Source organism: Sus scrofa, chromosome 9, assembly GCF_000003025.6.
Source record: "Sus scrofa isolate TJ Tabasco breed Duroc chromosome 9, Sscrofa11.1, whole genome shotgun sequence".
Lineage (NCBI taxonomy): Eukaryota > Metazoa > Chordata > Mammalia > Artiodactyla > Suidae > Sus > Sus scrofa.
In genome coordinates, this window is record NC_010451.4 from 84,864,999 (window position 1) to 84,879,915 (window position 14,917).

Sequence of the window (14,917 nt, forward strand, 5' to 3'; positions counted from 1 at the left end):
AACATTCTTGCCACAAAGATTTACCTCAGATCTAATCAACCTATACTCCAGACCTAAACATTCATTTTGTAGATTCCTCAGGACAAAGGGTGAAGTTAAGCAACACTGAGAGACAACAGTCAGATTTATCTAGATTGTGGACCATTTTACAAGACAACTGGCCTGGACACTTCATATATAAATTGCATTTTAAAATGGGTGACATAATCAAAGCCATTTATGATAAACCCACAGCAAATATAATACTCAATGGGGAAAAACTGAAAGCCTTCTCACTCAAATCTGGAACAAGACAGGGATGCCCACTCTCACCACTGCTCTTCAACATAGTTTTGGAAGTCCTAGTCACAGCAATTAGGCAAACAAAAGAAATAAAAGGCATCCATATAGGAAGAGAAGAGATCAAACTGTCACTGTATGCAGACGACATGATACTATATATAGAAAACCCTAAGGACTCAACCCAAAAACCACTTGAACTGATTAATAAATTCAGCCAAGTAGCTGGATATAAGATTAACATTCAGAAGTCAGTCGCATTACTGTATACCAGCAAGGAAATATTAGAAAAGGAATATAAAAATACAATGCCTTTTAAAATTGCACCTTAAAAAATCAAATAACTTAGAATACACCTGACCAAGGAGGTAAAGGACCTATATGCTGAGAACTATAAAACTTTAATCAAAGAAATCAAAGAAGATGTAAAGAAATGGAAAGATATTACATGTTCATGGATTAGAAAAATCAATATTGTAAAAATGGCCATACTACCTAAAGCAATCTACAGATTCAATGCAATCCCTATCAAATTGCACATGACATTTTTCACAGAACTAGAACAAACAATCCAAACATTTATATGGAACAACAAAAGACCCAGAATTGCCAAAGTAATCCTGAGAAAAAAAAAAAACAAGCAGGAGGCATAACTCTCCCAGACTTCAAGAAATACTACAAAGCCACAGTCATCAAAACAGTGTGGTACTGGTATCAAAACAGACAGACAGACCAATGGAACAGAATAGAGAACCCGGAAATAAACCCTGACACCTATGGTCAATTAAGCTTTGACAAGGGAGGCAAGAACATAAAATGGGAAAAGGAAAGCCTATTCAGCAAGCATTGCTGGGAAACCTGGACAGCTGCATCCAAAGCAATGAGACTAGAACACACCCTCACACCATGCACAAAAATAAACTCCAAGTGGCTGAAAGACTTAAATATAAGACAGGACACCATCCAACTCCTAGAAGAGAACATAGGCAAAACACTCTCTGACATCAACATCATGAATATTTTCTCAGGTCAGTCTCCCAAAGCAATAGAAATTAGAGCAAAAATAAACCCATGGGACCTCATCAAACTGAAAAGCTTTTGCACAGCAAAGGAAACCAAAAAGAGAACAAAAAGACAACTTACAGAATGGGAGAAAATAGTTTCAAATGATGCAACTGACAACGGCTTAATCTCCAAAATATATAAGCAACTTATACAACCCAACAGCAAAAAAGCCAATCAATCAAGGGAAAAATGGGCAAAAGACCTGAATAGACTGTTCTCCAAGGAAGGTATACAGATGGCCAGCAAACACATGAGAAAATGCTCAATATCGCTGATTATAAGAGAAATGCACATCAAAACTACCATGAGATACCACCTCACACCCGTCAGAATGGCCATCATTCATAAATCCACAAATAACAAGTGCTGGAGGGGCTGTGGAGAAAAAGGAACCCTCCTGCACTGCTGGTGGGAATGTAAACTGGTACAGCCACTATGGAGAACAGTTTGGAGATACCTTAGAAATCTATACATAGAACTTCCATATGACCCCACAATCCCACTCTTGGGCATCTATCCAGACAAAACTCTACTTAAAAGAGACACATGCACCCGCATGTTCATTGCAGCACTATTCACAATAGCCAGGACATGGAAACAACCCAATGTCCATCAACAGATGATTGGATTAGGAAGAGGTGGTGTATATATACACAATGGAATACTACTCAGCCATAAAAAAGGATGACATCATGCCATTTGCAGCAACATGGATGGAACTAGAGAATCTCATACTGAGTGAAATGAGCCAGAAAGACAAAGACAAATACCATATGATATCACTTATAACTGGAATCTAATATCCAGCACAAATGAACATCTCCTCAGAAAAGAAAATCATGGACTTGGAAGATAGACTTGTGGCTGCCTGATGGGAGAGGGAGGGAGTGGGAGGGATTGGGAGCTTGGGGTTATCAGACAAAACTTAGAATAGATTTACAAGGAGATCCTGCTGAGTAGCATTGAGAACTATATCTAGATCCTCATGTTGCAACAGAACAAAGGGTGGGGAAAAAAAAATGTATACATGTAAGGATAACTTGATCCCCCTGCTGTACAGTGGGAAAATAAAATAAAAAATAAATAAAATAAAATAAAATGGGTGACAATTTTCACTTAAAAGTCACAAGAAAGACAAAGAAACCTATTAAATAAATATTGTTTTGACCAAATTTAAAATTTAATAGAAGACATTCTTAGCAGAAATAGGAGAATTAAAAGATGGACTATTAGATGATCTAATTGATTTATTGTTTAATTTCTTAAGGATAATAATATTTAATGTTCCTATAATGGATGATTATTGACGAAGTACCTGGGGGTAGACCTATATTTCAACATACATGGAAATTGTTCAATTATGCACATACCACCAACTCTATCTGTACTATCTAATATATATTATTGTCAAGTCATCTTTAAAAGAGCTAGCATGTTGCCTATATATTAAATTATATATATATATATATATTTTTTTTGTCTTTTTGCTATTTCTTGGGCCACTCCTGCGGCATATGGAGGTTCCCTGGCTAGGGATTGAATCGGAGCTATAGCCTCCGGCCTATGCCAGAGCCACAGCAACGCGGGATCCGAGCCGCCTCTGCAACCTACACCACAGCTCACAGCAATGCTGGATCGTTAACCCACTGAGCAAGGGCAGGGACCGAACCCGCAACCTCATGGTTCCTAGTCAGATTCGTTAACCAATGCGCCACGAAGGGAACTCCTATATTAAATTATAAACACTTGTTTAATAAGTTAAAGAGGATAATTTGATTTGGACTTTTGTGACTTTGCTTAAAGATCTTATTTGCTTATATATCATATGTATTTAGTATGAGAAAAATTTCAAATTCTCCTTTTGAGTAAAAAAAAAATGGACAAATGGGATAACTCCGGATGGAAATAGAAAAAGTCCAGAATAGCCAAAACATTACTGAGAAAGAAAAACAAAACTGGAAGTATCATACTCCCTGGTTTAATACTATAGAACAAAGCTACATTCATCAAAAGAGTATGGTACTGGGAGTACCCTTCATGGCTCAGTAGGTTAACAAACCCTACTAGGATACATGGGATGTGGGTTCATTCCCTGACCTCACTTAGTGGGTTAAGGATTCAGCATTGCTGTGAGCCGTGGTGTAGGTCACAGACACAGCTCAGATCCTGCATTTCTGTGGCTGTAGTGTAGTCTGGCAGCTGTTGCTCCAATTAGACTCCTGGGTCTAATTCCAAGACCCAAGTTCCAATTTCCCAAGCCTGAGAACTTCCATATGCCACAGGTGTGCCACCCCTCCCCTCCCCCCCCCAAAAAAAAACAGTATGGTACTGGCACAGAAACAGATACATAGATCAATGGAACAAAATAAAAAGCCCAGAAATTAACCCACACATATATGGGCAATTAATCTACAACAAAGGAGGCAAGATTATACAATAAGGAAAAGAGAACCTCTTCAATAGATGGTATTGGTAAGAATTGATAGCTATATGCAGAAGACTCAAACTGGACTACTCTCCCACACTATGCACAAAAACAAATTTAAAATGGATTAATGACTTAAATGTAAGATCTGAAACCATAAAACTTCTAGAAGAGAACATGAGCAGTACTCTTTTTGTCATTAGTCTAAGCAAAACTTTTTTGGCTATGTCTCCTCATGCAAGGGAATAAAACCAAAAAAATAAAGAAATGTGATTACATTAAACTAAAAAGCTTTTGCACAGCAAAGGAAACTATCAACAAAATGAAAAGGCTACCAATTCTGGAAGAAGATATTTATAAGTGATATATATGATAAGGTGTTAATATCCGAAATACACAAAGAGCTCATATAAACTCAGTATCAAAAAATAAGCAACCCAAATGGGCAGAAGATCTTAATAGTCATTTTTCCAAGAAGAAATACAGGTAGCCAACAGGCACATGAAAACATCCTCAACATCACTAATCATCAGGGAAATGTAGATCAAAATTACTGCGAGTTATCACCTTATACCAATCAGAATGTCTATTATCAAAAAGACAACAAATAAAAATAACAAGGATATGGAAAAGTGGAATCCTTGTGCACTGCTGGGGGGAAGGTAAATTGGTGCAGCCAATATGGAAAACAACATGGAGATTCCTCAAAAAATTAATAATAAAGCCGCCATACTTAACACAGACCATACAAATGTTTTCTTAGTTTCCCAAGGCAGTAGAAATAAAAACAAAAATAAAAAAACGGGACTTAATCAAACTTACAAGTTTTTGCACAGCAAAGGAAACAATTTTAAAAAAATACCCAAAAGACAACCTATGGAATTGGAGAAAATAATCGCAAATGATGCAACTGACAAGGGCTTAATTTCCAAAATATAAAAAACAACTCATAAAACTCAACAACAAAAAAAGAAACAGCCCAAATGAAAAATTGGCAAGAAGACCTAAATAGACATATCTCCAAAGAAGACATACAGATGGCCAATAGGCACATGGAAAAATGTTCAACATCACTAATAGAGAAATGCAAATCAAAACCAAAATGAGGTATCACCTCCCACCACTCAGAATGGCCATCATTAACAAGTCTATGAATATCAAATGCTGGAGAGGGTGTAGAGAAAAGGGAACCCTCTTACATTATTGGTGGAAATGTAAACTGGTACACCCACTATTGAGAACAGTATAGAGGTCTCTCAGAAAACTGAATATAGAACTACCATATGATCCAACAATCCCACTCCTGGGCATATATCTGGACAAAACTACAATTCAAAAAGATATATGCACCATATGTTCATAGCAGCATTATTCACAATAGCCGAGACATAGAAAAAAACCTAAATGTCCATCAATAGATGAATGGATTAAAATGTGGTACATATATACAATGAAATAATACCCAGCTATAAAAACAAAATAATGTCATTTGCAGCAACATGGATGCAACTAGAGATTATCATACCAAGTGAAATAAGTCAGAAAGAAAAAGAAAAATACCATATGATATCAAATTATATGTATAATCTAAAATATGGCACAAATGAACATATCTACAAAACAGAAACAAACTCACAGACATAGAGAAGAGATTTATGATTGCCAAGGGGAAAGGGGGAGTAGAATGGTCTGGGACTTTGGGGTTATTAGATGCAAACTATTACATTTAGAATGGATAAGCAATGAAATACCCTGATGAAAGCTAATATAACAAAGTGAATGTATGTATGTGTGTGTGTGTGACTGAGTCCCTTTGAGGTACAGCAGAAATTGGCACACTGTAAATCAACTATACTTCAATCTTTAAAAAAATTTAAAAAAAACTACCATACCATCAAGCAACTTCACACATGGGTACTTGGAAAAAAAAGCAGTAAACACTAACTAGAAAAGGTATATACATCCATAAGTTTACTCCAGCATAATACAATAGCCAAGATATGGCAAAAACTTAAGCACCCATCAACAGATGAATGGATAAAGAGGTATACACGCAATCATGCAATGGAATTTCAGTCATAAAAAACAATGAAATCTTGCCCTTTGTGACAATATGGATGGGCCTAGAGGGTATTATATTAAGTGAAATAAGTCAGATAGAAAAAGGTAAATACTATATGATTTCAGTTATATGTGGAATCTAAAAAACAAAACAAATGAATAAACATAACAATAGACATAAGACAGAACCTGTCATTGAAATGAACTCAGAGAAAAATGGTTGGCATAGGTGCCAGACCTTTTAGTAAAAAGTAATGATGAGAAATCAGAGGTTAGTCACACCGATAGGAATGTCAAGACTTCCTTCAAACATATTCTAAATGATGAATGATGACCTATTATAATAATTCTGACTTCAAACTATTCACCAGAAATCAAATTTATGTCATTACTTACTAACTTAACTTTGCATTGAGGTATACAAAAAGTATATAAATTATAAGTGTACAAATTAATATATTTTTACAAAGATATACACTCATGGCACCTACCAGCACCCCAGAGGACTCATTCTTGCTGCCTCAAGCAGTAAGAATTTATATTTTTTAAACATTCCCTTAAAAATCTTTATTCCTTTTATTATATGTTTGGTGTAACTATTAGGAAATACAAGGAAAAATACTGCAGCCCTTTGTAATGGAAACTAAGCATGCAAGAAGTTACTTTTAATTTGAGACCTACTTAATTTTATCATTCTACATTGCCTTCTAAAATAGTCAAAGAACTCTACAGAAATTATGGGCTACTCTTGTTTCTGTGTATGTTGATAATACTATCAATTTCCTTCTCATTTTTCTACAGGAAAAAGGAATGTCACATAAAGAACACATACAGGAGTTCCCACTGGGGCTCAGCGGAAACAAATCTGACTAGTAGCCATGAGGTGGTGGGTTCCATCCCTGGCCTCACTCAGTGGGTTAAGGATCCGGCATTGCCATGAGCTATAGTGTAGGTAGCAGGCACAGCTCAGATCTGGCATTGCTGTGGCTGTGGTAGGCTGGCAGCAATAGCTTGATTAGACCCCTAGCCTGGGAATCTCCACATGCTGCAGGTGCGGCCCTCAAAAAGACAAAAAAGAAAAAAAAAGATTAAAAAAAAATTAAAGAACACAGCCTCAAAAAATCCTCTGTCATTCTGCATAGAAATAGAGACAGAGGAGTTTCCTTCATGTCTCAGCAGTTAACAAAGCTGACTAGGATCCATGAGGATGCAGGTTCAATCCCTGCCCTTGCTCAGTGGGTTAAGGATCCGGTGTTGCCATGAGCTGTGGTGTAGGTTGCAGACGCGGCTCGGATCCCATGTTGCTGTAACTGTGGTGTAGTTGGGCAGTTGTAGCTCTGATTCAACCCCTAGCCTAGGAACTTCCATGTGCCACGGGTACGATCCTAAAAAAAAGCAAAAAAAAAAAAAAAAAAAAAAAAAAAAAAAAAAAAAAAAAAAAAGAAGAAATAGAGACAGAATTCCAAGCGTCAAGAATAAGCTATTTTCTACTGTTACCAACCTGTCCCTTTAATGTGAGAAAATGCTACACGTAGGCAAAACAAACAGGCACCAACAATAACTGGTTATTAATTGCAATAATTTAACATTTAAATACATGCAAAAACAAAAATTTTAATACAAAATAAACTCTCTTCAAAACTCACAGCTTTTAATATGGAATATATTTTTATTATATAATTTTATTGCAAATAGTGACAGGAAAGTAATACATTAAATACTAACAGCAAGGTTTTAAAAAATATTTTAAGACAACCTTTGGATTTTAGAGCTCTTCAACTTTTCAGTTGAAAAAATTTAACCAATTAATCACTATGGGCTCAGTAATCCAAGAGACTCAAGAAATTTTATATTATTGGTTTTTCTTATCCCTCTGTTTCTAGATTTCTAAAACTTCATTTTAGTATTTTACATTATTATCAAATCAAATTTTTAAATTGATTGTAATATTGAAATTTGATGTTTTTAACTACATAATTTATTTTTTTCAGACAAGCTTTTCATCACAATCAAGATCCTTTGAACTTCTGATTAGGCTTCAGAGCCTGAAAGTGGTGAGTGTTTTTCCAGAAAGTTTTTAGATTTTTTTTTCCCAATGCCTGCCTTCACTGGATTTGGTTCAAAATTTTCTAATGGGAAGCATACTTTGAGCAGCTGTGATTCCATGTTTTTAATATATTATTTTACTTTATTGCTCTTCCCGAACTCTGAGCACTCACAGTCAACATATTTTTAAAAGCTTTATATTTGGTAATATTTTGTTCTTTGTTTCTTGTTATAATGGGCTTTCAAAGATTAAGCGAATTTGCAGATTTTCCAAACAAACACATCTGTACAGGACAGTGTGATATTAGAAGGTTCCTGAAATTAAGTAATACAATGTAAATGCTTTCTGCATTACCCATTTGCTTCAAGGAAAGTGAGGAAAACTGCCAATGGATTTATTTTAGGAAGAAAATGACTATTTTGAAATAAAATACAAAGTTTACTGCACAGACCATATTTTACTCTTAATCATGTTCAATTGGGGAGTATCCTCTTGCATTTATATACCAGGAAATGATGTCAGGAGCTGACCTATTATTTTCAGAGACAAAGGTTATCACACACAAAGTAAATAACTTTTTCTAGTTGATGTTCACCCAAACTGTTTTAATGAATTAACACTCTGTAATTTCATCAAATATACATGTTGGAAGTGTTTAACAAAATAATGCTGTGTTTAAAGTTTCATTGCCTTTAAGCCTAACGCTGTCCATGCTGCTATTTCCTTTATCCTGGCTTGGAAAAGATATTTGGTCACACTAACTCCTACACACATAGCTCAGTTATTCACCCCGATCTCAGGGCTCTTCTTTCCATCTCCCATTTATTTTTTATTATTATTCCAGGTTTCTTACTCTTCCTTCCTTTGTCCCCACCCACTCAACCCAACTACCCACTGACATCCTGAGTTCTGCTCTTCAGTAGTTTTTCCAAATTAGTACTTTCCTCCATTTCCCTTCAGAAATACTTTGGCACTCCTAATCCCTCCTTAGAGACCACTTGCTCACCTTAGCTCTACAATCATTCTCCAAACTATGCTTATTCCTACAGAGGTTTAGACAGCGACTTGCTCTTCCATTTTTCTTTCCATAACAAAATAATTCTTTGGAACATCTGGGCAGGGACCCCTAAAAGCAAATTCCATGAACCAGTCAGAGGACTTTGTATCAAATGAGAAGTTTTGCCAAGCTGTGGTCATACTAAAGTGCATAATGGCTAGTTTCTAGCTGATTGCATTTTCATTTGCAGTATAGCAATACTGTCAGGAACTTGAATCAAACTTACATATGACAGCAAGTTACTTAGGATTCCATGCTGTTACAAAGCTCTTCTGAAAGACCTTGATAATTGGGATGTGACATTTGATATTATGTACAAATGTCTACAGATTCTACTAAGCATGTGATCATGGGACCAATGTAAGACACTATTTAAAAAGTAATGCAATAGCCATCACTTTCTAAACAGTTTTTAAAAATAAATTAGATGCAAGAGGTGTGAAAAATGTACCTCTAGTAAGTTCACTTTTTTTCAACAATGATTTCAAATTGTTTCCATTTAAATTGCAAGGTAAACTTTACTAATATTTAAATGGTATGAAATAAAGTTATTCATTTAGTCATTCATTCAATAAATATTTACTGAATACCAACTATGTGGGAAATGCAGATCCACATAAGTTATCAATAAAGCCTTGGTTTGCAACTTACCATGAGCCATACGATGGAACCAGTAGTAGCCAAAGTCAACTCCCAAGAAAGTTAAATACCAAGTCCATGGAGAATCCCAAGGCAAACTGATGATGCTGTAGTTCTCCCAGATATAAATGTAACTAGTAAGTTCAATGCTCCTAGAAAACAAACTGGAAAGATAAAACTTATAAGCAATGATTATGCTAAATTTTACATGTAAAATTATGCTAAAACATTTTGTATAGTATTTAGGAATTAATATGATGACATGTTAAAAAAAATCTTTCCCCCCTTCTTTTTTCATACTGCTTTAGCATGCCTTTGAAGAAGCTCCATTTCCTTGGTATCAAAATGATTCACATGATGTTTCCTTGTTTCATAAGATCATGGATGCCAACCTATTTGCTCATTTCATGGAATTTAGGAGGATTCTCCTGTTTTGTCTCAAAAAAATACTTTTCATGGAACCCATATAACTTAAATATGACAAAACAGAATTGACATTTTTTGTAACCATCATTTATAAATCTTAATGAAGAACACAAGGAGACTTTTTAAAGGAAATGTTATAAGTAGAAATTTATGAATAGCATGTTCTTAAAGGAGACTGCAAATTGCCTACTCCCTTAAAATATGTTAATCCCATAAAGTATGCCTTTAGATTAAAGTTGCTTATGGTTACCTGTTCTCTCTCTTCCTCTCTATTTCCTCCTTCCTCTTTACATACACATACACCACACATTTTTAATGTTTTTAGATACTATTCTTAAGATCACAAATCAGATTCTTAGAGCACTTCAGTATTTCTTGTAGTAATATAAACTACAGATCTCAAAATACGAGGGAATACTCTTCCCCTAGAAATAAACAATTGTTTTTATAACCCAGACAGAATATCTCCTGCCATCTATCCTACCAAGCTTCAGCAAATTCTTATTTCAAGAACTTTTTAAAATATACATAATATACTTCAATTTTACAAAATGTAGAATTTTTTCTTTTAAATTTCCTATGACCAAATTTAAGATCAAACTCAGCATAATCATTCCTTTTATCACTTTTATGGATTTATGACTTTTTCTTTTACTTTTATCATTAACATATAAAATGAATTATCATACCTAATAAAGACTGATGTATGAACTTTGAACATTGAGCAAATTCATAAATATTCTAATTTTAAATAAAAGTCAAAGAAGGAGTTAAAGTTAGTAAACTTTTAAAATTGATTATTTTAAAGTATTTCCCTTTAAATAGCTTTTATAAATCAGTATGTTAATGGTTCTATTGGAAACTTGACTCTTTTAATCTACTTTGACTTTAATTATGATCTGATTCTAACTATGATTTAATAACTTTAATATTATCTCCTATTTTGAATACTTCGAGTTATTATTTAATCAGTAAAATTAACTCAGCTTCTTCACAGTAGCATTACTATAAACAACTAAGAGAAATTCCCAGTGCCTACACTTTCCAAAATGATTATACATCATCAGATCCTAAAACTCAGTTTTCAATTTAAGATTATCATCAGTTTGTAAATTGACCCTGCATACATTCAGGGCAAGGATAGGCTGAAGAAAGAGAACTCCAGATTTGGCGGTGGCATTTTTAATAAGCAAGGGAACTTACAGAGGACGTTTATTTGGGAGGCTGCAAGACATAAATCTCCATGCTCTTCTGCCAGAATCTTAAAAGTTTCTAAAAAGGTCTTAACTAGGTTCAGTTACTGATTCAGTCCAGATGGTCTCAAACACTTACTCTCTCAGGGTTGTGTCCTTGAAACAGCAGCTAGCATGGGAATTGTAGGTGGAGCTTGAATTCCAGGGAGGGGAAGAAGGTAAGAGGTGGAGGTAAGAGAAGGTAAGGTCCAGCTAGATGGTCAACCAGTTATTGCATCCACTCAGCGACCTCCTCCAACAATGGTATGGCTGGAAGGAGCAATTTACTCCCTAAGTGTGAGTCCCTGACCCAAGGAAACTACTTCCCCAGCATTCCTGTCACAACTCAGGCCATGCTCTGGATACTCTAGAATCCCCTGCCAAAGTGGCCCAGGGCCTGCTTTCATGGCCTGTGAGGGTCTCTTTCCTGGTCAGGTTCTCCTGAAGACCAACTTACACAGATGTGTAAACTGATCCACGTGACAAGGTAGACAGAAAGCGGCTATTTTGGACATGTAGACAGAGCTGGGAAGAGCAATATCTGGATGTCCACACATGTATGTGAGGTCTCTCACTCTTCTGAGACTCTGAGGAATCCAAGAGCTGGAAATTTAAACTAACTTCCAAGTATTGGCCCCACCCCCAGCTGGCCCAGGACCCCCACCTCTGCCCCATGGGCCATGGTCACTGTGCATATGCACAGGCTACTCATGGGCAATAGGAGGGAAGCTGTGGCAGGAGATGCCACACCAAGTCAGTGAAAAAACAGATGAAACAGATATTTGCACAACCTAGGACAATCCCCCAACCCTGTGCCCAGAGACATGTGGTGCTGATGAATGAGTGTTGTATGAGAGGCCATAGATGATGTAGTGTTCTGCAGTTGGCAGAGCCTTCTGTTAGGCTGAGGTGAGACAAATAAAATCTATCAAGAAACTCTACTACTTGGGAAGAAAAAAATGTATCTTCCAATCTGTCACCCAGGTTATTTATCCAGGTGGAAGGATAGAACAAATATTATTTTAAAGATGTTAGCTTGGTACCTCTTACATATTTAGACTAGGGCTTCTGAACAGTGTCAATATTGACATTTGTACACGATCACTCTTTGTTGTTGGGTCCATCCTGGGAAAATAGGAAATCCTAAAATTGTCCCCACTATTCCTTAGTAGAGGGTTGACCATATAAAATTCAAGTTTCAGGTAAAAATGGTGAACAAACGCAACTTTATAAAGTTTAAACTAATAATTTCTCTCAAGCAGAGATTCTAAAGCTTGACACTGTTACCATCTGGGCTAGATAATTCTTTGTTGCCAGAGCCTGCTCTGTGCATTGTAGGATGTTTAGCAGCATCCCAGGCCTCTAGTTACTAGGTACCAGGCAGAACAGTCCTCCACGCCAATTGTGACAACAAAATACCCAAATGTCTCTTGGGGGAAAAATTGCCCCAGTTGATAATCCTAAAAAAGACTGGTCCAGAAAGAAAAAAATTAAAACTTTGAAAATGCAACAGAAAACTGAAATAATCTACAGTTTTTTATACCTGCTGTCGTACATAGCATCAAAACCAATCAAATCATGGATTCACTCAATCATTCAATATATTTGTATGAAGAGCTTACTAGGCGCCAGGCACAACACAAGAAAGGGAGGACATATTGGTGAAGAGGGCAAATGTAGTCCCATGCTTCATCAATATGCCATCAGTTCAGTGTCTCTTTTTAAAGTTGCTGTCTTTCTCATCAGTTCCAGTGACAAATGAAAGAGGCTTTCAGATACCAAGATATCAATAAAAGGAAAAGGGTCCCTGGAAAAACTTCCATTTGTAAAACCAAAAGAACCTGCCTTCAATTGAAATATATATATATTTTTTATTTCCTGTTCAGGTGCCAGGTCTTGACCAGACACTCAATTTATTATTCTGTGAACTTAACTTATTAGGGTTGACACAAATTGAGTTGAAATATGCCTGACATACTACAGTCAAGCCTTTTTCTTTTCCTCTTCTTTCTTTTTTTTTTCTTCACACTTTAGCATGAAGCCAAACTTCCTCAATGCAAAGAGAAAGAGGAGCAAAGCTGTGAGAGTTCAATTCCCGGTTCTCTATCAGCAAGATGAATATGATCCTCTTCCATCATAAACGGGAAGAAAACAGCCATGGAGTGGCCACAACTAAAAACAATTCAGCAAGGGATACAGCTGGGAAAGGATTATCAACCTCTGGAAAGCCCTTGATTGCAGGAAATAGCACCTACATTTTCAAAAATGTTCCCACCAGACCTTGAACCATAAACCTAAGCGCCTTCCTCTTTCTCTTCCCAATCCCTCTACTCTCTCCCACCCCCCAATCCAGCATATGACTACACTCCAGCATTCAAACTACAGCTCTAACCCCTATCCTGTGGGGAGAGACATATGCAATATGCTTGTATACAAGGAGCTTATTTATCATGTAGAGATAGAATACTGGATAGCATCGGGGCTTTCAATAACCAAATGTTAGATCCCTTTTACTCTTTAAGTTTGAATGCAAGATCAAGAAAATGATCTAAATATAAGGAAGCATTTGAATCCTCAAATCAACAACCTGTGTATACAGAGGCTCCCTTCCCATTGGCCTGCGTTCTTTATAAATTCCCCCAAATAGCTACTTACCTTGAGTCTGAAGTATATCTTTTGGCAAATGAAAGACAGCTAATTTTTTATGTGTTTCATATAACATTTTCTGTAAAACTAGAAATTTGTCCTGGCAATGTTTAGTAACCATAAAATCTGGGAAGTTCCCAAAACACTATTTCAGTACTGATGCTGGATTTTTTTTAAAAAAAATATATAGTCAATTTATAATGTTCAGATTTTTTTTAAGCTGCAGATTTTACTTTTTTAATTTCTTATTATAGTTGATTTACATTTTTCCGTCAATTTCTGCTATAAGCAAAGTGACCCAGTCATATATCTATATACACATATATATATACACACACACACATTCTTTTTCTCATATTATCTTTCATATTCCATCACAAGTAATTGGACATAGGCCCCTGTACCATAGAGCAGAGATTTTAAAATAATAAATAAGAATAGACAGATTTGGGATTGAGAATTACAAAGAAAATTCATTATCAACATCATCTCAGTTTAATGTTCCCATCATCAAAAGTAGAAAAGTCACATTAAGAAGATGTGGGGGGAGGAAGACAAGATGGCGGAGGAGTAGGAGGACACGCTCGCCCTCTCCCACAAACACAACAAAAAAAGCACATCTACAGAATAAATGACTCGCACAGAACAGCAACCAATCGCTGGCAGAGGAACCTAAACTCCAATAATGGCAAGTAGTTCATGACATTATTGGGCAGAACGGGAGAAAAGAGGAGAGTGAGAGAAGGTGAATCCGAGCGGGACGGGCGCTCCCGAAAGGGAACTGCGGAGGAGAAAGGGATCCCGCACCCTGGAAAGTCACCGACTGGGCGAAAGATCAAACGAACCGGAGGAATCTCCAGATGCAGAGAAGAGTGTAGCAGTAAGTTGGAGTACGGAAAAGCCGATCAAGAACCCAACGGACCATCTGAACTACGGGCACAGTCACCAAAAATTGAGATGCCTGGGTGGGGGCTGGGCACAGAGTCCTTGCCTCCGAAGGTTAGTCCCCGGGAAAGGGCCGGGGGACGCCTGGGTGGGGG

The 14,917-nt window shown here is 36.4% G+C and overlaps 1 protein-coding gene across 2 annotated transcripts in view; it reads right to left on the reverse strand.

Moving 5' to 3' along the window:
* Positions 1–14,917, reverse strand: part of AGMO (alkylglycerol monooxygenase) — a 379,273-nt gene that overhangs the window by 313,125 nt on the left and 51,231 nt on the right. For both annotated transcript variants that reach the window (XM_003130179.6, XM_013979751.2), the window contains exon 4: positions 9,586–9,737. In XM_003130179.6, coding sequence (XP_003130227.3) covers positions 9,586–9,737 — 152 coding nt within the window. The remainder of the gene's footprint in view (positions 1–9,585; positions 9,738–14,917) is intronic.